Source organism: Anolis carolinensis, chromosome 4 (assembly GCF_035594765.1).
Source record: "Anolis carolinensis isolate JA03-04 chromosome 4, rAnoCar3.1.pri, whole genome shotgun sequence".
Taxonomy (NCBI): domain Eukaryota; kingdom Metazoa; phylum Chordata; class Lepidosauria; order Squamata; family Dactyloidae; genus Anolis; species Anolis carolinensis.
Genome location: NC_085844.1, coordinates 47,172,967 through 47,197,331, shown reverse-complemented (window position 1 = coordinate 47,197,331; position 24,365 = coordinate 47,172,967). Strand labels below are relative to the sequence as shown.

At 38.7% G+C, this 24,365-nt stretch overlaps 1 protein-coding gene across 4 annotated transcripts in view; it reads left to right on the top strand.

The window, feature by feature from the left end:
- rp1 (RP1 axonemal microtubule associated) overlaps window positions 1-24,365 on the top strand; it is a 270,471-nt gene that overhangs the window by 230,945 nt on the left and 15,161 nt on the right. For 3 of the 4 annotated variants that reach the window (XM_062980362.1, XM_062980361.1, XM_016995666.2), the window contains exons 47-52: window positions 2,351-2,471; window positions 6,673-6,821; window positions 16,215-16,422; window positions 18,956-19,012; window positions 19,243-19,418; window positions 19,778-19,994. In XM_062980362.1, coding sequence (XP_062836432.1) covers window positions 2,351-2,471; window positions 6,673-6,821; window positions 16,215-16,422; window positions 18,956-19,012; window positions 19,243-19,418; window positions 19,778-19,994 — 928 coding nt within the window. Of the gene's footprint in view, window positions 1-2,350; window positions 2,472-6,672; window positions 6,822-16,214; window positions 16,423-18,955; window positions 19,013-19,242; window positions 19,746-19,777; window positions 19,995-24,365 lie in introns of those variants that run through there. The other variant, XM_062980363.1, reaches the window with a different exon arrangement.

The following is a 24,365-nucleotide window of genomic DNA, read 5'->3' as shown; positions in this document are numbered from 1 at the left end:
CTATATCTCAGGATCTGCTCCCAGATCATCTATTTTAAACTGGATTATAAGAGTCTCCACTGCCAGATAATCTGGGGCCCCATCTTCATTGCTGTATAATCCAGATTATCAAATCAGATAATCCACATTATCTGCTTTGAACTGGATTATATGAGTCTACACTGCCAAATAATCTAGTTCAACATAGATAATTTGGATTTTATATGGCAGTGTAGAAGGGGGCTGGGATAAGCAGATAATATGGGATCAAATCCTGCGATATAGGGGCAGTGTGGAAAGGGACGAAATCTGGATTCTTTATTTCACCGTTTCTGATTAATGGCATTAGGTAACTACCATTTTAAAAAGTGGAAGAAAGACAAGTGTCAATTTCTACAATGATAATTGAGATTTTGATTGATTATAACAGAATAGTTGTGCCACAGATATTTTTTTGCTGGCAAGGTAACAAGAGAAATGTGCCTGCTATAACTATGCTGAAAGAGACCAAAAGATCCCAGCTATGCTTCCTGAAATCTTGGATTGCTGGGGAATTGAAGTTGCAGCCTTCTGAGATCCACAGTAGACGTATGTTTCATCTATCCCAATGTTTGTGGTAAAGTATAGAAGATAATATCTGGCAGTTGCAGCTTGTCAAGCAGCAATAAGAAAACAACATCTCAAGTCGTAAGAGAATTTATTAACTAAGAAAAGTACAAAGGAAACCTGTCTTCCATTATGATCGATGAAGCTACTAAATTCTCTTATTGTCTCTGCCAAGAATACTTTTTCTGGTTTACCACAGCACCTGAAAAGACATAAAGTGAATTACAGAAAACATCAACAAAAACCCTGGCTCCACACATTGAGAAAGCTTTGAATTTTTAATTCTAAAAACAGCAATCTCCACCTTTTCCCCTATTGTTACAAACTATTTCCAAAAATACATATCTTGCTAGGCAGGCCTACAAATTCTGGATCAAGGAACAACTTGTTACCTCATCACTATGACACTAATCTTTGCACTTGGGTTTGGGTTTTTTTTCGTGTCAGGAGCAACTTGAGAAACTGCAAGTCGCTTCTGGTGTGAGAGAATTGGCCGTCTGCAAGGCGTTGCCCAGGGGATGCCCAAATGTTTTTGATGTTTTACCATCTTTGTGGGATGTTTCTCTCATGTCCCCACATGAGGCTGGAGCTGACATAGGGAGCCCATCTGTGCTCTCCCCGGTTTGGATTTGAACCAGCAACCTTCAGGTCAGCAACCCAATCTTCAAGGGTTAATCCATTGCCCCACCAGGGGCTCCTGTGCTGAAGATAATTTAACTAAAATAGATTTCCTCAAATTAGGGATCCACCCAGCCTATCCAATACCAAGCAATGATTGGAATTGTCGTTCAATTCATCTGGAAGTATCAACCTAAGGAAATCTGAACTAAAGGATTTTTTAAAAATGTTGGCATCACAACAGCATGAATTGCACCCCCCACTACTTTAGCAAGTTAATTTTCCTTTTGTGTCATATTTTATTTGTTTTTATTGAATTCATTTGCATACATTAGGTCTAAATGAAACGGTGGATACCTGCTGTGTCAGTTTGTTTTTTAAAAGGGTCTTTCTGAAATATTATTTCTACAGTGTATTTTAAAGTTATTTTTAAAATAAGGTTTTTACATGACAAACACTAAAGCAACAGCAGCCACAGAAGGTGATAATTGCACATCCTTATGGTATTTACTGGAAAGAATTATTTTTCTTGTAAACAAGCATTCAGAGTTGCTGGAAACACACACGCACACAGGGAAGAGATCCCTCTCTGAATTGGGTCTAAGGCTTATGTTTTTGCATACTGTGGTTTGTACAAAATAAACAGTGGATAAACATGAGAAAATAAGATTCAAAGCAATGTCTGTCTGATTTTCTGACTTAGTCTTGAATCTAGTACAGTTTCATTTATCCAAATAGGATGGATCATGGTGTGTGTACATGGAGCAACCAATGTACTTGGAAGCATCCCAACTGTTGGCATCTTGGACTGCGAGGTGCTTCTCACAATATGAGGCTGACAGATGGCTGAATAGTTTTCCTTTCCACACAGTTGCCTAAAATTTCAGGTGTCGATGTACAAAAAGCAAAATAGATTTGTGGTTTATACTGCAATCCACAAATGCCATATCTCTGCAGAATAAATAAGCTGTAGCTTCAAGTTTTTCAAACCTAGATACATTTTGAAACAAAACCATAAAAGGCATCACTCACCTTCATGCCCATTTGATTATATGTCTAATGGACTTTGTTTGAAACCAGCTGCAGAACACCTTGGACCTTGTGATCTCACTATTCAAATCTAATTTTGCCTCTGCAATTTATGCAGGTGAAACTTCAGCACAGAAAGAGCAAAGAAACTCTAGAATTTCCCTGTCTGCAGGATTTTTCAGATGCTGAAGGTTGCATTGAACTGCCAGTACTCATCGACGGTTGCAGTTTTTTAACAGGTTTGTAACTTGCCATAAATAATTCTTTATTGTATAAGGTTTAGTTAAAAGTGCCCCCCATCTGAAATACTTTATCTCAAATTGAACAAAAGCAAAACTCCCAGAGAAATCGAGTCAAGAATGAATTTTCTTGTCTAATAGAGCTGGCACAAAAGGAAAAAGGGATGAAGAGGGAAGATAAAAAAACAAGCTTCTTAAAGATATATCAATTCTGATTATTAACAACTGAAGCCAGTCAGTCGAGAAGCATTGTAGAGCTATTCCACCTTTCTTTCTTAACAGATTTGTTGGTATGTAAAAAGAAAAGAAAAAAGAAGGGATAGGAAAATCTGAAAGGGTTACAAGCACAGCACAGCAGTGCCTGGAATTGTCCCCCCACCCCATCTCTACAAAATTCAGGGAATGAGACACAGTGGTTTTCTCACAGAAGCCTATTCCAGAAGCACCCCCAGGATGGAAATGGTTTGGTGCACAGACGAACCCAGTGGACATGGTCTGTTGTCAGATCTGCTGGAGTCAGGCATGTAGCCGGGGGGGGGGGGGGGGGGAGGGGCTTCAGGGGCTTCACCCCCCCCCCTGAAATTCTCAGGATGGTCTGTGAGGAGGCCTTACATTTATTATTTAAACTGTTATGTTTATTCATATCATGATCGGATCACCATGCTCAATATATACCATATGCATGGGGGTATTGGGATAACGATACAAAAGGTTTGCTAGGGTAGATCCTCTCTCACCCAGACTCACCCCCCCCCCCCCCGAACCAAAATCCCAGCCCCTCTCGAATCAAAATCCTGGCTACGGGTCTGGCTGGAGTGTGTCTGTTTTCTCTGACCAATGGAACCTAATCATAGTTGCCAAGTGATAATCAAGAGTTGGGAAAGTCAAGAAAGTGCAAATGTTATGCTTCTGCTCTTAAGCAGGAAGAATTCACGAATATTACCATATCTAAGAAATGAAATGCGGTGGGCTAGTTGTAAAGCATCCTTTTAGGCTCTCACACAAACAGAGCCAGCAATTCATCCTGCAGCTTGTGAAAACCTGTAAGTAGGAGGCATCTGAGGAAGAGGAGGTGGAAAGAGGAGCAGAAAGCTGGATTGATATATAACCCATGATCACTGAGAGCACAAATCTAGTAGCCAAAGTCACCAAGAATCAACATTAGACTGGCTGAAGTTGTACTGAAAATATAATTTCCAAAAGCATAGGGATATTACTGGGGACTAACCTCTTCTGGTATAAGATTCTGTAGGCACTGTATTGTTATGTCTCTCCGTTTGAGGATGTTACACTTTGATATCTTAACTCCACCTTCATCCTGACCCTTCTCTGCTTCTTTTTCTTTTTTACTCTTCCAAGAGTTGGCTCTGTCAGCAGATCTCTGAAATCATCAAACAGAAAAGGATTATGTTGGCAGAAGGGAATTTCTGGCAACAAAAGAGCTTTTAATCTTAAAACTGATCTATTTCTTCACTGGGCTTGCACTATGAGATAGCTGGGTGACTCTGCAGAAGAGGATACTGACAAATGTGTTTTTACTGCATCTTCTCTCTGTATGGACTTCTTAACTGCAGTGAGTTAGTGCCTTTCTACACACAAGTCCATTATCCAGGCTTTTTCACACTAAAAATATAGTCAAGAACTTTATTTTATGTAGAAAAATAAATGGATGAAAAATGGTCATGTGAAATATCTCTCAATGTGAAGGAATCTAACAGAAAGTCTCGCCCTGGAATCCTATAAATCCCTGCACAAGTTGAAGTTCACCTTGACAAACCATGAGACCAAAAATACTGTATATTTGGGGAAGGCAGGGTGAGACCCTTCAGGGAAGAGGATTTCAGCTAAATATTTGGAGAAACTCCCTAAGAAGTATAGAGCGTTTTTGAAGGTGGTGTATCATTTGAGATATTTGAGGAGAATCTAAATAAGTGCTTTTCAACCTGTGGGTGCCCAGATATTTTGGCCGTCAACTCCCAGAAATCCTAACAGCTGGTAAACTCGCTGGGATTTTTGGGAGTTGTAGGCCAAAACACCTGGGGACCCACAGGTTGAGAACCACTAATCTAGATAAACATCTGCCTTACAATCCTGCATTGATGGTAAGGCTAGATCAAATATATATGCAGGCTCTGCGTTTCTAGGACAAGACAATGAATGACAGTGAACCTCTTCACATGGGGGTTTTATGGTCCCTTTTCCCTCTTTGCAATGGGGCCAGCTGAGTGCCATCAGAAAACACTAGCTTAACCCCACCCCCATTCCTGCCACAACAGAGAGGAAAGTGTGTTTTGGGTATCTCCAATTGAGCTAACCAAATTTTTTGCTCTTTCCTTTATATGATGGGGAAAAGGGCAACGCAGCAACACATGCTGACACCTTTTCACCCATATGATGGGGACAGGGAGGGTGCACAAAGCTCCACGAGGTGCTCTGCGTGCCTGCCCTTTCCCCAGCGACTGCTGGCAAAACGGCACAACCCCAAAGGCTGTGTGAAGAGTTCAAATGTTATGCTGCTTTATATGTGGTTACTGATTGAAATTTAGAACTTCATCTGATGGAGCTGGGAGAAATGGGGGGAAGCAGAGGAAATCATTGTCTTTGCATGTTGAATTGCCTTCTTTGTGTGCCATTCTATCTTTAAAGAAGAGGGAGAATTTACTTGCCTCTACCACACAGGCTTGCCTCTAGTTCAACCATCTGCTTAGAGGAGACAAAAAGTATCCTTCTTAAGACACCACTTCTATGGATTGTTTTTCTTCCTAAGCACCATTCTTAAGACACTACATCTATAGGCTGCTTTCTTTCCCAAGCCCCATGCTCTCAAGGAAATACAAGGCATCATTCTTTTCATATTAGGATGCCATTGCTTTTCCCTAGAAGAACACATATATATGTAGGCACAACTTTAAAAAATAAAGTTAGAAACCTGCAATGGCATAATTTCAAACACCTGGAATAATACAAAGGAGAAGTAACAAAGTGGTGATATCTGGAGATTACACTATTTCTTATAAATCAATTAATTTTAAAAATTACTGACCCAGAGGCAAGATTTTGGATGAGAAATGGATCAAGGTTCGGTTGGCCCATAGGAATGCCTACTGAAGTGATTCAACACGGGCAAATTCGACAGATCCCTTCTCACATGTTTTTCCCTGCTTTCTCCCATTTTTATTTTATTTATTTATTTATTAGACTTGTATACTGCTACTCCCAATTTGGCTCGGAGCGGTTTACAGAAATAGATTAAAACAATACAATTAGCTTTAAAATAACAATAAGAACAGACATAGCCCCGAGTTTTTCACCCATCGAAAGCTTGTCGGAAGAGAAAGGTTTTGCAGGCTTTCCGAAAGGCAAGTAGGTCTCGGATAGTTCGAGTTTCAACTGGCAAGGCATTCCATAAATAAGGGGCTACAATCGAGAAGGCTCTCTGCCTAGTAGAAGACAAATGATAAGTCCGTATGTTAGGCATATCAGGAGCCCAGAAGATGCTTTCTGACTGGCTCAAACCTCCCTTCCCCATTTCACTACACTTCAGAGACAGATCAGAAATGAAGCAACATGGGTAGGAGGCAGAAGTCCCCTTGCATTCTATGATGGGAACCTTGTTGCTTTGTTTAATGAAGTGAGTGGAAATGAGAGGGGATCTTGCATGTGATTAAGTACTTAGGCTTATCTAAACAGGGCCGGTTACTCCAGGGTATTGATGTCTCAGAGCTGCCCCAGATCCAGCAAGTACCTGCTCAATCTGGCAACAGTGTTCACATTGTCCAGCCCACCTACTTGTCTCCGTGTTGCCACCGCCACTCCTTGCCAGCCACTGAGCCCCCTACCAGTTCCTGGTTGTAGCCTCCTCCATCTTCTGATGTTAGAATGGCATACCTATGCAACCAGCAAGGAAGGGGTTAGGCAATCCCCTCCTTCTTTGTGATCATGCGGGTCCACAAATCTGACAACAGCAGATGCAACAGAGCCCTAGGATATGCCAGAGTTTTCTGCAAACTCGAGTATCCCCTGCTTTTGCCTAAAGAAGAGCAAAGTTGGGCTAAGGGCTGACAAACAGGGATACTCATTGGAAACCCCCATGCATCATGCAGACAGCCAATGCCGAATTTGAGGTAACTTCAAGTGGTGATTGTTGTTGTTGTTGTTGGTCATGTAGACAGACTCTTAATATGTCTTTATGTTTCTTTAGTTAAACAATATGTTCTGTATATCTCAACGGACTCGTCCTTGGAGTCAGAAACAGACTCAGATGTGTATATCACTTTGAAAGGATCAATAGGAGACACAGGGAAGAGGAAATTATCAAGGAATGAGAAGGATAGCTTTGCCAAGGGGAAGGTAAGCTGCCAGGAATGCTAATTTGTATCTTTTATCAATTAGCAGTTCCTCCCATCAAAAAACTACACATACATCTCCTTGTAATAATGTTGTCTGCTATGCATTTGGTCAAGATTTTAGTTCATTTGAGAAAACAGTGAGTGACATTTCATGAAAATATGAGCATTAAACATTTAATCTTCTCAATAGTTTCATTCCATTTGGGTTTCTCATCAATTAGTTGACTTGTATAGCATAAAATACTGTCTTTCAAGACTTTCAATGCCAATAATTTTTTGTGTGCAATCCTGTAAATGTTTTCCTCAGGAATATGTTGCATTGTAGACTGGGGATTACTAGCAGGCAGATCTGCTTAGCATAGCAATCCAAGATGAATTATTTTATATAAAAGTTTTGTAAGAAATGAGGTAGTATTCAAGTGGATGAGTAATCAGTGCTATCAGATTTATTTCAGAAATAATATATTTTCCTTAACTTGTTATTACTTCTAGTGTCAATAGTGTTACTGTATTTCTTGTTCTGTATTTTATAACCTATAGAAGGTTTCTTATGACTGTATATGATGTTATTGAATGTGTTGGAAACCTGCTGTTAACTAAAGATAGATTCAGTGCAAGTGCAGCAAAACATAAGGATTAAAGTGCAAAGGATAATGAAATGAAGAAAATTCTGTGGAGCAGTTACTTTTCCCAATTAAATGCTGTGAGAGAGGTTGCTCCTTAGTAACAACTGTACCACAGTTCTAAATTATATTAATATATTGTTTTAATAATTACATTGACATTTATTTTCATCTCTTTCCTTTTCATCTCCTTTATCCTTGTGAAAGATATGGCATCCATCCAGAGAAGCTAACTTGACTAATAGTTTATATGTAGATGCAATCACTAACAAGCTAATAGGATTTTCTACAATATAATTACCATCATCAAGAGCTTCCCTTTGTCTCTGTGTTAGTATTTCTCAAAATATATTTATGGATCATTACCTCCTAAAGGCCCTTAACTTGAGTGAATTCATTAAGTTGATAAACTGGTTTGCTTACTCCATGCTACAAGGGATCATTTCTTTCTGGATATATATCAGGACTAGATTAAGGCCCTGGTAGATATGCTTGTAGATATACTTGCAGGTTGTAGTGGGCTCCCTATCACCCTCAACATGGAACTCATATGTGATATTTACCTTCACCCATGCACATGAAATTTGTGGCTGGATCCAGTTGGCTAATGTAATATTGTTCTAGCAATGGTATTTCTCCCTGGATTATGCAGTCACTGCAAAGGAAGAAAAGGAAAGGCATTGTCCTCATAGCCAAGAGAAGAAGGTTGACATGCAAGATGCTTATCTTTCTACTCTTGGCTTCCAGATAGAATCTTGAAGGCAAGGGCTTGGAACGTCTAGCATGAGAGGTGGCTTGTACTATTTTCTGTCCTCTAATCTCCTCCTCTCTCTCCTATTTCTTCTACAGCCATACTTTCTCTCTAGTTTCTCATTTGCTTCTAGTTTTCTTATCTCCACCCATTACACAAACACATACACATTCTTCCTATGCTTATGTTGTACCATGAGGCACAATACCAAAGACTTACTTTTTCTGCTGCTCCTTGTTCTTTGCTGCCCTGGATTTCATGTTTGCTACTTACAGCCACCTGTCACTTTAGAGAAGAGGAGGGCAAAGATTGTTGCAAAGAAAAACCCTTCCTCATATTGATTTTTGTGACAGGGTCATGCCTATAAGATTATAATACCAGGGATTTTCCTAAGAAAAATTAGAGTGGTACAATGTGATCCAAAATTTGAATCCATGCACATTCATCTCGTGATGTGGTTTCTTTTTTTGTTGTTCTGTGTATTGTAGCCTAGGGTTAGATCTGCATATCAGATTGCAAGCAGTCTGAAACTGCTGATTGAATTTCACTAGAAAACTATGGTGTTTTCATTATTCTGCAGATAAAACATTCTTTAACTATTTAGTTCTTGTTATTCTACTTTTGCTGCTGCCACATACGCACAACCTCCCAACCCTAAATAGATTTATATCAAACACAATGTTTCATGAGTTGATGTAGCACTGCATATCTGCCTTAGATCCCATACTGGGAGAAAGTCAGGATAAAAATTAAATAAATAAGTAAAAAAATTAATAGTAACTAAGAGCCAGATATTGTTGGTTCTCCAGAGCTTTTCCAATAACATTCATTGTTTGCTATTCTGGCTAGAACTGATGGGAATAACAGATTCCTCATCTTTGCAATGCACTTTCTTTGTTCTATACATTTTTTAAAAAGTAAATAAAAGGAGCCATCAATCTTAATATGACTCCTACTAAGCAAGCAGCCTTTCTCCTTGACCCCTTCCCTTCCCTTCTCAGCAGACAGGGATCCAGAAGAAGGCAGGCTTTCACAATATCATGGACATGGAATCTGCATATATCACCTTAAAATGTTTTGTGACATTTGAAAATGTGCTTTGCCTACCAATATTTTACCTCTGACAGTGTAGCAACTGTCACTCAATGGAACTGCATTTCTGTTGTATAGCAAGTCAAAATATGGTCCTGGCTTGATACAAATGCTGAGGCTTGTTATAAACAGCAGATTGATGGAATATAAATTTATCAGAATATTTGAAAAATGTAATATGTTTTTTAAGAGGTGAAGAAAATTAGATTATTTGTGTGGGAGCTGGACATCATTACATACAGGTTTTATATATTTTGAACTTAGTGAAATTGAATAATAACATCCACATGAAGATTTTAAACCTTATATGACTTCAGAATAATTAAACTGGGGTATATGATCTGGAGATATTTTTTTAAAAAAACACTAATCTATAGATTATACTACTTTCGTAATTTTCTCTAATATGTATATAGGAAGGACTTAGAAGCTATTTAATGAAAAAATGCAGGATGTTCAATTGTATTGAATAACTGTGTTTTTTAATGGACCAAGATGGGCTGCAACTTTTAAACCCAGATCAGGAGGTGTGGGGGTTTTCCCCAACATATGATATTCTGATACAGGCAGGCTTAATTTTCATACCTGACTGCATTCTCGGAGTTCATCCTTTACTTCTGGGCATTTCTGGTTGAATATTTGTGTGGTCTTTGCCACCGAAGTTCTCCTTTCAACTTCTCTCCCTCCTTACATTTCTGGGAACAGAAAGAAATCACATCCCCACCACACTTCAACAAAGCAATGGGAGGGTGAGACAACTCCACTGTATTTCAGGCACGGATGAGTCCCCAGTGATACTCCACTTAGATACTCCACTTCAGCAGAAAAAATGAAATGCAAATATACAAAATGGGGATCTTCTGGCTCAACAGCAGCACATGTGAAAATGATCATGGAGTCTTCGAGGACAACAAGTTAAAGATGAGCCTACAATGTGATGCGGCAGCAAAAAAAGCCAATGGAAGTTTAGCCTGCATAAATAGGAGTATGGGAGTATATTCTGCCTTGGTCAAACCACGCCTGGAATACTGTGTCTAATTCTGGGCACCACAATTGAAGGGAAATGTTGACAAGCTGGAAAGTGTCCAGAGGAGGGCGACTAAAATGATCAAGGGTCTGCAAAACAAGCCGTATGAGGAGCAGCTTAAAGAGCTGGGCATGTTTAGCCTACAGAAGAGAAGGCTGAGAGGAGACATGACAGCCAATGTATAAATATGTGAGGGGAAGTCATAGGGAGGACCGAGAAAGCTTGTTTTCTGCTGCCCTGGAGGCTGGGACATGGAACAATGGCTTCAAACTTCAGGAAAGGAGATTCCACCTGAACATTAGGAAGAACTTCCTCACTGTGAGAGCTGTTTGGCACTGGATCTCTCTGCCCCGGAGTATGGTTGAGGCTTTCTTTGGAAGCTTTTAAGCAGAGGCTGGATGGCCATCTGTCAGGGGTGCTTTGAATGTGATTTTCCTGCTTCTTGTCAGGGGGTTGGATGGCCGGTGAGGTCTCTTCCAACTCTATGATTCTATGATTATTAGTTGGGAATAATTTCTACAAGTTCTGTAACCAAGGAGCATAATAGCTCAGCTTTTGCCAGGACTTTTAGCCTGTCTGGAAGCATCATGAATTAGATTGCTAGGTACCCACAAGCACCATACCTGTGAAAGGGGATCCCTCTAACTTATTTTTCTGTCATTATTTGACCTGTCTTTTCACTTTATCCTCCTGGAGTTTAGTGGTGGAAAAGGGATGGTGCTTTGAGATGGCCTGGGGCTAATAAAAGGGCTTGGGGGAGCATCTTGAAAGTCTTCCCAAAAGGAGTCTTAAAGCGTCTCCTTCCCAGATGAATAGCTGCTTGGATCTGAAGGCAGGGGATAGCTTCTTCATGATAGAGGTAGCAAGGAAATCAGATGGATCCTGACTACACTGTCAGACACAATTATATGTCCACATTGTATATCTTGTACTCAGTTAAATAATCCGATCCTTGCTACCCAGATTTTTGTGTCTGCCTTTTCCCCTGAATATGTTTCCAAAGGAAAATATAGCTTAAGAGAACTGGTAGAAGGGGAGGACAGCCCTGTAGTAGGGTCCTTTTTATAGTAGCTTCTATTCATAGTTGTCCCAATTTTGAATTTAAGGAGGTAACTTTATTCCTCTTTATTTCAGGCAATCTATCAGTAATTCTATTTTTAGCAGTGAGGTTATCTCCAAAAGAAAGAGAGGAATAATCAGGCCTCAGTCTAAAACCCATAGATCTCAGGTTTATTTATTTTTTTAATAAAACTAAGCTCATTTAAAACAGCCTCTACTATAAGTATCAAAAATTGAAAGTGAGTATTATGGGAGCTAAGTAAAAATGATGGATTGTTAAGAAATCACTTGACATTCAGGGCTGCAAGGCAAAAGATTCAAGATCTTTCTTGATTCACCATTCCTTTTTCTGTGGGGAAATAGTTTTCTCTCACCAGCCATTAAGCAAGTCTGGCTTACTAAAGATATATGATTGATGGTTATGCAAAGGTTTCCACTGCTGCCATGAAGGACAAGAGAAAGCTTTCAGAGCTGACACTGATGGATGCAGAATAAAGCCAATTCAGGCTGAGGAAATGGACTGGAATTCTCAGAACGTAGAGTCTTGAAGGGAAAGGCTCTCTATGAGTCTAGCTGAATTGTAAGCTCCTCAGTGGAGGGCTTTCTCTTATTCCCACCATTATCACGAGCGCATATGCTGGCAACACAAGAGAAAGTGGCTGCTTCCAGGCTGTGACTCTGCAGGAAGTTTGATTGGCCCTTTCTCTGTTCTTCCAGCAGGCAAAAATTGTTGCATTTCCAGCAAGGCTTTGGCTCTTACTTGATGTTGCAAAAGGACCTTTGAATAGGATGCACTGTGATATCTTTTCCAATGTGTTCTAAATGTGTTTTAAACTATATTAACTTTGTATTTTTAATAGATTGTATACCTAAACATTTTAAACTTTTGTATTAATAACATTTTAATTTATTGTTAAACCCCCTTGGATCCCATACTGGGAGAAATGAGTAATGTTGATTACATGGATAAATAAATGGCAGCAGATCAGGAGGTCCTGCAATAATTTTCACTTACAGTATATATAAAACTACTGACTTAGTAATATTCCTTACTGATTTACAGTGGTCGTACTAAAAGGGCTAGCTGTAGTTTTAAATTACTTTTACATGTTTTGGCAATAGTTTGGGACTGATGATCATCTTGATCTTAGGGCAGTTAATCTTATAAAGTCAGAGATTCCAAAAAAGGTCCCAATAAAAGTGGATGTTTTTTTAAAAAAATTATATTTATTTAAAAACATTTGCCTGTCACTTTTTACTTCAATATGCTAATCTGAAATGAGTTCACGCATATGCCGTATCTTTGTGGCCGTGTGCCTTCAAGTGGTTTTCAAATTATGGTAACCCAAAAGCCAACCTATCACTGGGTTTCCCTGGAGAGATTGACATATTTCCAGAACTACAACTGAAACAAATGAAAACAATAATAGGTTCTGGATTAAATCATCTTAATTAAGAAGATGAGGCAGTATTTCAGATATTCTTGTCCAAGGCACTTTAGAGCTCTGTAAATCAACATTGGAATTGATTTGTACTCAGAACAAACTCAACATGAGTGTGAAATTTTTTTTTAAATGTCCATCTACGTAGCAGTTGCTGCATAATAATCTGGCTAGTAGTGACTACTCCACTGTTTTCTGTTTTCTGAAGTTTCCAAACTTCCTTCTGAGGCACCCTCATTTATAAGAAAAAATGCATTTCAGTAGTTCTACAGAAATTACCTGAAGATAGTTCTAGAAAAACTGACACTTTGCAAGCTGATGTAACTAATTATAATTAATTTCCATAAATGCTTGTTGGTATCTGAAATCAGGCCTAGTTTTAATAGTAACATCAAGCTCCATGTCTGGTCCTCAAGAGAGAGTCTCACTGCAAACATTCCTGACACCTACCTATCCTTTTGTCCACAGGAGAAAATTCTGTGGCTACACAATCATCTGTGCAGGAACTAACTTTTAATGTGCTACTTTGTTCCTTCTCTTTCCCCCTTTTTATGGCTCTTTATTTTTACATTGGACTTGGACTTGATAGCCCTTCACCTGTAGGGATGTCCTCTATAAAGTAGGGCCTGTAGCCAATTTGCTTGTAGAGTAAAACAATAAATCAAAGAGATTTTAGACTTTTTGCATTTTTAATTAAATAATTTACGCATTAAAATGCAACCCATAACTTGCTTATCCAAGATTAATCTAATCAAGCATATTGGGATTGATGCAGGAAAAGAACCAATTTATTCAGCAGGAGCAAGGTTCTAAACCAGTGGTTCTCAACCTGTGGGATCCCAGGTGTTTTGGCCTACAGCTCCCAGATATCCCAGCCAGTTTACCAGCTGTCAAGATTTCTGGGAGTTGAAGGCCAAAACATTAGGGACTCACAAATTCTTGTTCTCCAAGAATTCTCAAAGACTATTGTCACTGGTTCTGAAATTACTTCTACTTGTTCCTTCAATACTCTTGGATGTAGTTCATCTGGCCCTAGAGACTTGAATTCGTTTACAGTAGCCAGATATTCCTGGAGTACTTCTTTACCTATTTTGGATTGCATTTCCCCTATTATCTTATCCGCTCTATATTGCTCAGATTGAACACCAATCTCTTTTTGGGAGGTGACTGAGGCAAAGAAGGTGTTGAGCAGCTCTGCCTTTTCCCTATCCCTGTTAGCATTTCACCACCCTCTCTACACAGAGGCCCTACCATTTTCTTTTGCTTTCTTTTTCTACTGACATGAGCAATGAGCCCCTTTTTATTGCTTTTAATCTCTCTGGCAAGCTTGAGCTCATTTTGCACCTTAAGCTTATGAACTTTTTCCCTACATATGTTGGTTATATGTTTGAATTCCTCTTTGGTGATTCTCCCCCTTTTCCATTTTTTGTGTATGTCTCTTTTAAATCTTAAATCAGTTAAAAGTTCTTTGGACATTCATTCTGGTTGCTCTATACTTCCCTTATTTTTTCATATTGCTGGCACTTTTTGCAATTCTGCCTTCTGTATCTCGCTTTTCAGAAACTCCTATCCATAATTAACTCCCTTCTCTTTTAACATTCCTGTCCATGGAATCATGCTTAGTATTTCCTTAAATTTCCTGACTTCGGTTCTCCTAAAGTCAAGAATGCATGTTTGACTTCTCTTAGTTTCATCTTTCCTTTGTATCACAAACTCCAAGAGCACATGTTTGCTCCCACCTAGAGATCCCACCACTTCCACTCCATTGACCAGATCCTTAGTGTTGGTTAGGATCTGATCCAGAATAGCTGATCCCCTTATTGCCTCTTCTACCTTTTGGACCATAAAACTATCTGCAAGGCAAGTGAGAAATTTGTTGGACTTTGTACTCTTGGCAAAATTTGTTTTCTAACAAATATCAGAGCAGTTGAAATCCCCCATTACTATTATATCTCTTTTTTCTATATATTTGATCACCTGGTCGAGGAATGCTTCACCCAGTTCTTCATTCTGGCTTGGGGCTCTGTAGTAGACCCCAGTGTTTACATCTCTTTCCATTCTTATTCCCTTAATTCTTATCTTATCCAGATGCTCTCAATTTGATTTCCAGGATTGAAATCTTGCATCTCTTCATAAGTGTAAATATTTTTGAAACAGAATGCTGCTCCACCCCCTCTCCTGTGTGGTCTTATCTGAAACAGGTTATACCCTTCCATTGCTACATATCATAATACGTTTGATCATGAAATTTACAAACAGACTTTTGTCAGTTGAATGCTCCCTTGAATTAAAGATATAGGCAAATAAATTGAAGACACTTTAGAGCATCATGGGGAGACTGCAGAATAACAGATAAATTGGCTAAAACTACATTGCTTTTAGTACAACTGGAGCATCTGTTAGACATTATTTCTTTGAACAGCGGATTTAAATCCAACACAAACGCTGTGTCCACTGACCAAACATCATTGTTGGACATGACTATGACAAAAACTGCAACAGCAGTAGAAGCCTAGTTCTAGACTGTATATAAATGGAAGGAGAGAGAAATCCAACAGTTTTTGCTTATGTATTTTTTAAAACAGAGTTCATGTTTTACTTTTTAGCAAATTGGTATGCACACACAGATGCATGCTCATTTTAGAATTTTCATGTGGTAGAGACAATAACTTGGTGGCACAGTGGATTAAACCGCTGAGTTGTTGAACTTGCTGACCGAAAGGTCAGCAGGTTGAATCTGTGAAGTGGGGTGAGCTCCCACTGTTAGCCCCAGCTTCTGCCAACCTAGCAGTTTAAAACACGCAAATGTGAATAGATCAGTAAGTACTGCTCCTGCAGGAAGTTAATGGTGCTCCATGCAATCATGCTGGTCACATGACCTTGGAGATGTCTACGGACAACGTTGGCTCTTCGGCTTAGAAATGGAAATGAGCACCAACCCCCAGAGTTGGATACAACTAGACTTAATGTCAGGGAAAAATCTTTACCTTTGCCTAGAGACAATAAGGCCTGTGCAAAAAGCTTACAGAGACTACTTTGTTCAGTAAAAAAAATGTAGCCCACTAGTACTTGTAGATGTGTGATAGCTGGCAAAATAGGAAAATCTAACAGAATTCAAGAAGAACATATGTGCCAAATACACATACACACACATGGACAGAGCTTTCATTCCACATACCAATTGATTTGGTTTAGCTGTCCATGAAATGTATTTTGCTTTGATCTTCATGTGAGTTGGGTTTTCCAAACCACCTCATTAATGCCTGCTAATAATGAAATATGTGAAAGTCTCTAGTTTACTTTCTCCTGTTGCTTTTCAGACACTTCACAGTACCATACGATGATGTCCTAGTCTTAACTATTCGGTTTATTAAGTCCCCTGTATGTTGGCTTCCTCCAGGTGGACATTTTTCATGTTGAAGCAGTAGACATTGGATCTCTGCATGAGCTTGTTGTGGAAAAAGGAAAAGGCTCTGATTGGCACCTTGAGAAGATTCTTGTGAAGGAGCCAGGCTTTGCAGGAAGAGAGATGCTGTTTATGGCTCAGACATGGCTGCGAGACAGAACTGATAAGAAAAGATGTGCCTCAGTAACTCTGAATGTTACAGGTTAGTAATGTTTGAGATATTATTTACTTGCTGAAAATATCATCTAGAATGCCAGAATATGCCACTTTTCCTATTTATTATAGAAGGCAGATCATGAAGAATCTCTGCTTGCCACCAGCCAGCTCAGCTGTTAAAGTAAAGAACATTAAGAAACTGTTGTAATGTCCGACCAAAAAAAAATATGGATTGGTTCATTTCTTTCCCATTCATTTCTTTCACTTTGACCTTGCTTGTCCACATTCTTTCCCACTGCTACCATTTGTTCAGTTGTTGTAGTGATATTTTGGCAGTACAATGTAATTATTCATTCTTTCTCTCCTTGAAGAAAATGATTTTAACAATTTTCTTCCCACTGTGAGAAAGTTTTTGAAAAGTGTACACAACTTTCACAATATTCACAACTCTGGACTTGCTCTGTACAAAATTCACACATTCTTATTTTGTACAGAAAAACAGCATTTTTCTGTATGTACATATTTGTATAGTATGTTTTCAATTACACCTTTCTAGGTGCAGGAAACAATTTTGTTTGCACACAAAATAAATTTCTGCATATAAATGTTTTCCCACTAGATGGACATGTTGTAGACCAGGGGACCTCAAACTTTTAAAGTGGAGGGCCGGTTCATGGTCTCACAGATTGTTGAGGGGCCGAATTATCGTTTGGAAAAAAAAATCCTATGCACACTGCACTTGTAGTGCAAAAAAACCCCCAACAACAATCATTTATTTATTTATTTGCTACATTTATACTCCACCCTCTCTCACCCTGAAGGGGACTCAGAGCAGTTCACAAGTTGTATGTACATACAATATATTATATTATTAGCATAGAACTATATTAGCACTATATATTACTATATTGTATTATACCACTATACCATATTATTAGTAGTAATATTACATTTAATATATAATATATAATTAATATTATTACATTATACAATATTATTACATTGTATTATTATTATTAGCCGCCCTGAGTCCCCTACTGGGTGAGAAGGGCGGGGTAGAAATACTATAATAAATAAATAAGTATTATATTGCATTACATTATAATATTATTATCAATATTATATGTATACACAATATATTATATTATTACCCTAGCACAATATGAATGAACAATACAATATTTAAAAATAAAAACAATTTTAACCAACATAAACCTATCAGGATTTCAATGGGAAGTGTGGGCCTGCTTCTGCCCCCAATGAGATAGTCAAGTTAAGTAGGATTGTTGTTGTTGTGTGCCTTCAAGTTATTTCAGACTTTGGGCAAGCCTAAGTCTAAAACTGAGGGCAGGGGCCAGGTAAATGACCTTGGAGGGCCGCATCCGGCCCCCGGGCCTTAGTTTGGGGACCCCTGTTGTAGACAATAAGTCTTGAAGTGCAAAAATTATCATGAACCCAGAATTGTTCTCACCAGGGTTTCTTGACAAACATGTCTTTTGATAATTTATTTGAATATTTTAGTATATTGATTCCATGCCTAGTTGACAAACATTCCAACTAGTGGAAGAAAGGGGGTATTATACTGAATGGTGATGAACCAGCATTTTTCATGATGTATGAAATTCCTTTTAACTTACCTTAATAACAACAACAACAATAGCAATAATAATAACTTTATTTTTATACCCTGTCTCCATCTCCCTGAAGGGACTCAGAGCGGCTAACTAGGGGCCAAGCCCAGGTAATCAAAATAAAACAGAATAAAATACATACATAAAACCCTCTTGACAGGTAAAAATTAAAACAGAATAAAAACACATTTATATATAATGGCATAGTAAAAATAGTAAAAAAGTTTTTAAAAAATGGCATAGTGAAACATAATTTAAAAAACAGAGTAATGATTAAACAAGAGCAAACTGGGCCAAAGTGTGAGGAGTGTATATTGTAAACATAATGGGTGAGATAGGTGGGTAAAGTGCAGCATTTGATGGGAGACTTGGGGATGGGAAAAATGGTGAAATTAGTTTTCCCAAAATTACTTTAGAAGTTCTAGTGTTATCACTGATATTTCTTCAGAGAACCTGATTTGGTTTACCTGCTAGCCTACTCTATCAATCCTTGTATTGAACTGAGGATCAGACAACTCTAAGGAAAAATAAGGATCCACACTACAAAATTAATGCAGTTGGACACCACTTTAATTGTTGAACACCACTTTAATTATTGCCATGGCATAATGTTATGGAATCATGAGAGTTTTAGTTTGGTGAGGCACCAGCAGTCTTTGGCAGTGAAAGCTAAATAGCTTTTAAATACAGTATGAGATTTAAATTATTTTAGCCCAGAACACAATTGAACATTTCTATTAGAAGAGCAAAGTCTTGGTGTATTAAAACAGGTGATATATTGTCATTAAACTTTTAATGGGATTTCAGCTCAGTATAGGCCCAGTAGAAATCTGTAAGAAAAACTTTAAGTGCACTTAATCTTGAAAATAAATCATGAATATTAATGTTTACCTTACTGACATATACCTAAGCATCATTTTTAATTTTATTTTATCTTTTAAAAATTAGAAATGCAGGAACAAAGCATAGCTGCTTCACTGTTACGAAGGCAACAAATGAGATCAGGTAATGTTCTAAACTGTGCCAGACAAATAATGGCTTATGAAAAAAGGGGTGGGGGTGCTTGTCCTTTGGATGTTTTTGGAAATAATATAAATTGTTTTTTAAGACATAGTAAATTTAAATAGCACAACATCATCATTTTTCTGTATTTCCTTGCACCCCTTAGTTAATGAGTACCAAAGAAAAATCTGTTAGTTCGTTTTTTTCTATCCTATTTGGTCTTATTTTTGCAGAAGGTCCATGGAAAATGTATTTCACTGAATGCCATCAAAATTCATCAAAAGAATTTCAGAAGTCTTTGGATAATATTTCCAGATTGATTGTGGTGTTTTATGGGGAAAATGGCAAATCAGAACCAATTTCCTTGGAAGACAAACAGGATCAAGCTGAGGACCAAACAACATACAATGTAAAATAATGTTTTCTTTATTATCATTGCCACACAGCATATGAATGGCTGCACAAATGAAATACTTAGCAGTAGAATAATTTACTTCTTCATAGTTGAGCCTGGGCCAACAAATCCAAAATATTGATGAGGTGTGTCTCTATCATATTTGTAGTATAAAACTTTAGTTATTTGAATGAAAAAATGAAACAGGGCTTTGACACTGAAACGTTCATAACAACCTATACTGGCTAATCATTTTCTATCTGGGCTTATAAGGAACATTGGTTTTTTAAAAAAAGAAAAAGCTATTTCAAATTATCCTTTAAAAATAATTGAACTCTAGCTGAAATCAGCTTGCTGTTTTGTTTCTTTCTTAGGTACATTTTCCATTTGATCTGGGAATGCTCTACAAAATCAAGCTGGGGCTTCATAACTTGGGAGAAAACATAGCCCAATTGTTTCATCACTGTAAAATGCAGAATGCAGTAACCTTGGATACTTTTACTCTGTATATAAATAAAACACTTCCTCTTCTTAATGGAGAGCGATGGATTGAGTTCCCTGTAGAGTGGCCATTAAGGCAACCACTTTCCGGTAGGTATATATCAGCATTACTCCATATAGTACTTCTGATATCACAATTCAAAATCTTATCAAAGCGGGATGTTTTAATTGCTTCTGATTAAGCATTTCAAAAATCGCAAGACTTCAGGACATGTTTATTAAAGAAAGCTTTACTTCTTTCAATTAGAGTGGTGGACTTACCTGTGTAAGAGACTGCTTGCACATGAAACATCACAAATATCCATGCATATAGGATAGAAAAGTGTGTCTTATTGTAGAGGCACAATCTTGAATGAGTATATTCAAACTGGCATGTTTGAAAAAATTATAATATATTATATATTATATTTATAATATAATATAATATAATATATATTTATATTATAATTATAATATAATATAAAAGTTGTAATAATTGCAGATGAAGTAAATATTTTACTAATTTGCATAATTAGCCCAATTTGCATAATTGGCATAATTCTGGTATAGAATTCGGAATAACCCATGACTCTGGGCATCATGCAAATAGTTGTGCCGGTTCCAAGATGGAACCAGCTGCAACTGTTTACACTGTCATCCTATGTTTCCCATGCTCAGGTGACTTGAGCACATAGAATCATAGAATCATAGAGTTGGAAGAGACCTCACAGGCCATCCAGTCCAACCCCCTGCCAAGAAGCAGGAAGATGACATTCAAAGCCATCCAGCTTCTGCTTAAAAGCTTCCAAAGAAAGCCTCAACTACACTCCGAGGCAGAGAGTTCCAGTGCCAAACAGCTCTCACAGTGAGGAAGTTCTTCCTAATGTTCAGGTGGAATCTCCTTTCCTGAAGTTTGAAGCCATTGTTCCACATCCTAGCCTCCAGGGCAGTAGAAAACAAGCTTGCTCCCTCCTCCCTCACATATTTATACATTGGCTGTCATGTCTCCTCTCAGCCTTCTCTTCTGTAGGCTAAACATGCCCAGCTCTTTAAGCTGCTTCTCATGCAGCTTATTTTGCAGACCCTTGATCATTTTAGTCGCCCTCCTCTGGACACTTTCCAGCTTGTCAACATCTCCCTTCTATTGCGGTGTCCAGAATTGGACTCAGCATTCCTGGTGTGGTCTGACCAAGGCAGAATTACGGGGTAGCATGACTTCCCTGGATCTAGACACTATACTTCTATTATGCAGGCCAAAATCCCATTTGCTTTTTTTGCCGCCGCATCACATTCTAGGCTCATGTTTAACTTGTTGTTCACGAGGACTCCAAAACCTTTTTCACATCTACTGCTGTTGAGCCAGGCATCCCCCATTCTGTATCTTTGCATTTCATTTTTCTGCCCCAAGTGGATTATCTTGCATTTGTCCCTGTTGAACTTCATTTTGTTAGTTTTGGCCCATCTCTCTAGTCTGTTAAGATCATTTTGAATTCTGCTCCTGTCTTCTGGAGTATTAGCTATCCCTCCCAATTTGGTGTCATCTGCAAATTTGATGATCATGCCTTCTAGCACTTCATCTAAGTCATTAATAAAGATGTTAAACAGAATCGGGCCAAGGACGGAACCCTGCGGCACTCCACTCGTGACTTCTTTCCAAGATAAAGAAGGCACATTGGTGAGCACCCTTTGGGTTCGTTTGCTTAGCCAATTACTTAGGCGATCCCTTGTAGTTCGAGGATGATGGTCCTCCATTTCTTGGAAGACGCCTATGCGTGATTTTTTTTAATGTGTGGAGCTCGGTGCACGGCCAGTCAACACATAGTCTTCACAGATTGAGGTCCCAGCAGTGGTGTGATTAACACAACAAGAGTGGCTTCTCAGTCTGTTGCAGCCTTCTTCCGCCTTCACAGCCATTGTAACATGTACCATGTTATCCTCCGCCTGCTCCGCCATTGAGGTCTTTGGGACTTCGGATTGTTCTTGGTCTGGATCCTGCCCTGTGGCCACTCCTGGGAGTGTGTGACTCCCGTGGTTGTGCCCGCAGGTTCATTGGAACACGCAAACCCCCTCACCACGTCAAGGTGACAATCCATCGATTTGGGGATTAGCCAATTACAGATCCACCTAACTGTAGTTTTGCCTAGCCCACATTTGACTAGCTTTTTTGCCAGAAGGTCATGGGGGACTTTGTCGAGGGCCTTGCTGAAATCCAGATACACTACATCTATGGCGTTCCCCACATCTACCCAGCTCATAACTCTATCGAAAAAAGAGATCCGTTTAGTCTGGCATGATTTGTTTTTAATAAATCTGTGTTGACTATTAGTGATGACAGTGTTTGTTTCTAAGTGTTTGCAGACTATTTCCTTAAAGAGCTTTTCCAGAATCTTGCCTGGTGTCTACGTGAGGCTGACTGGGCAGTAATTGTTTGGTCGTCCTTTTTTCCCTTCTTGAAGATAGGGACCACATTCGCCCTCCTCCAATCTGCTGGGACTTCTCGCATTCTCCAAGAACTCTCAAAGATGATTGCCAGTGGTTCCGAAATAACTTCCTCTAGTTCATAGCGGATCTGGCCCTTGGGACTTGAATTCATTTAGAGCGGCCAGGTGTTCATGGACAACTTGTTTCCCTATTTGGGGTTGGATTTCCCCTAATCCTTCATCCACTCCATGGGATGGCACTTACTGTCTCCTCCCATTCTCTGTGTCACAACAGTCTCTAGACTGTTGGTCAACTATAACTTGCAGTGATGTCAGTCTTGGCCATGGGACCATCGCTCTGGCACTACAGCCAATGCCACTATAGCATTGTCTGATCTGTAAGACCCATGTCATACCTGGAGTCCACTGTGGCACAGAGAACAGGAGAGGACAGTAAGGGCAGCCATCTAACATTGAACTGGGCTTGGGACTCCCTCCTGCCTCTGAAGCAGCTGGATGTGTAAAGCATCTTGGGGCCGATCTGGTGTATGCCATGCTGGATCAGTCCCGAGATAACAGGTCAGTATAGATCAGCCCTATATTACTGTAACAATAATGATAGCCTTGCTTACTGATAATGAGAATATTTATTTCCTTCCGTTTCTCATTTACTGCAAGTAACAATAAACCACAAGTCAGAGCACTTCTTGCAGACTCCTACCTCTATGCCATGTGTAAAGATGTCATTTCTGAATCCAGAATTAGGATTTCTATGTTCAACTTCCATGTGTTTAGGACTCAAAGAAGAGTGAAAAAAGCATGTGTGATTCAGATGCTATTTTTGCCTCTGGTACCAAATTTTCTGTTTCAAAAAGTAATGCCCAGGAACATATCTACTATGCTAATTGAAGTATGCCTGTGCTGAATCTGCACTATACCACAGCAGGAGCAGGAAAAGATCTGAATCACATTCTAGAAATTTTTGGAGGTAAAAAATGCTTGTTCTGTATAATTATACCACAACTATTTTGCATAGTGAATATATATGGAATGTGCCATGTTTTAATTGTGATTGTTTACCCCCAGAGATGCAGGGTCTTTCAAAATAATAGAAACAGTTGATAATTATGTTGCCATAATGAAATTGCATATTTTAAAATAATCACAAATGCATTTATCATTTTATTAAGTTACATTATGAACCAGAAGCAAAAAAAAATCATATACACCAGCTAGTGATTATGCAGAGTATTCACTTGAATATATGTAGCTTAAATAGAACATCCTCTCTATTTATCATTAGTGAGTCTAAATCCTGAATGTTAAAAATTGGCACACAACCTAGTATAGTTACAATACTTGTTTTAAGGCTAATTCAGTTTCACAGAGGTCACTTGGACCAAATCAGCTTAAACTCTTTGTAATGATTGTTTTGTGAATTTGCCTGGTACTCTTACAGTTACGTCTCTTATCCCCTGCAACATATTTGAACTCCTAACTCTGTAAGCCAATCAGCCATCTGGTGTTCAGTTCTTTCAGACAGCAAAAATATTGTCCAGATGTTGGCAAAGATCTGTATTCCCAAAAAGCCATTTAATGTATTATTACTAACACCAAAGAGTCAGTTTGGCTTAGTAGTCTGACAAGATTGATATGAAGGTCACTTTTCCTGACAAAAATGAGATTATATGAAACAATCTAAATGCATTTATTTGACTTAGGGCACGAGGTGAAGGAATCGAGTGGCTATTTGATGATGGGGGGGGGGGGGGGGTGGAACAGAATGAGATATGCTTTGATTATGCATCTATTCCAAAAAACAAACCACAGTATGAGCTCCTGCATTTGTTGGGGATACCTGAAAATCTAGATCACAGGAAAACTGCTCCCCCTGTGGCCGGAAGCTGGAAGCTGGAGAAGGTTTAAATTGCGTCTGCGTCTGTCTCTGTCTCTGTTCTATGTTATATGGCATTGAATGTTTGCCTTATAGGTGTACAATGTGATCCTCCCTGTGTCCCCTTCGGGGTGAGAAGGGCGGAATATAAATACTGTAAATAAATAA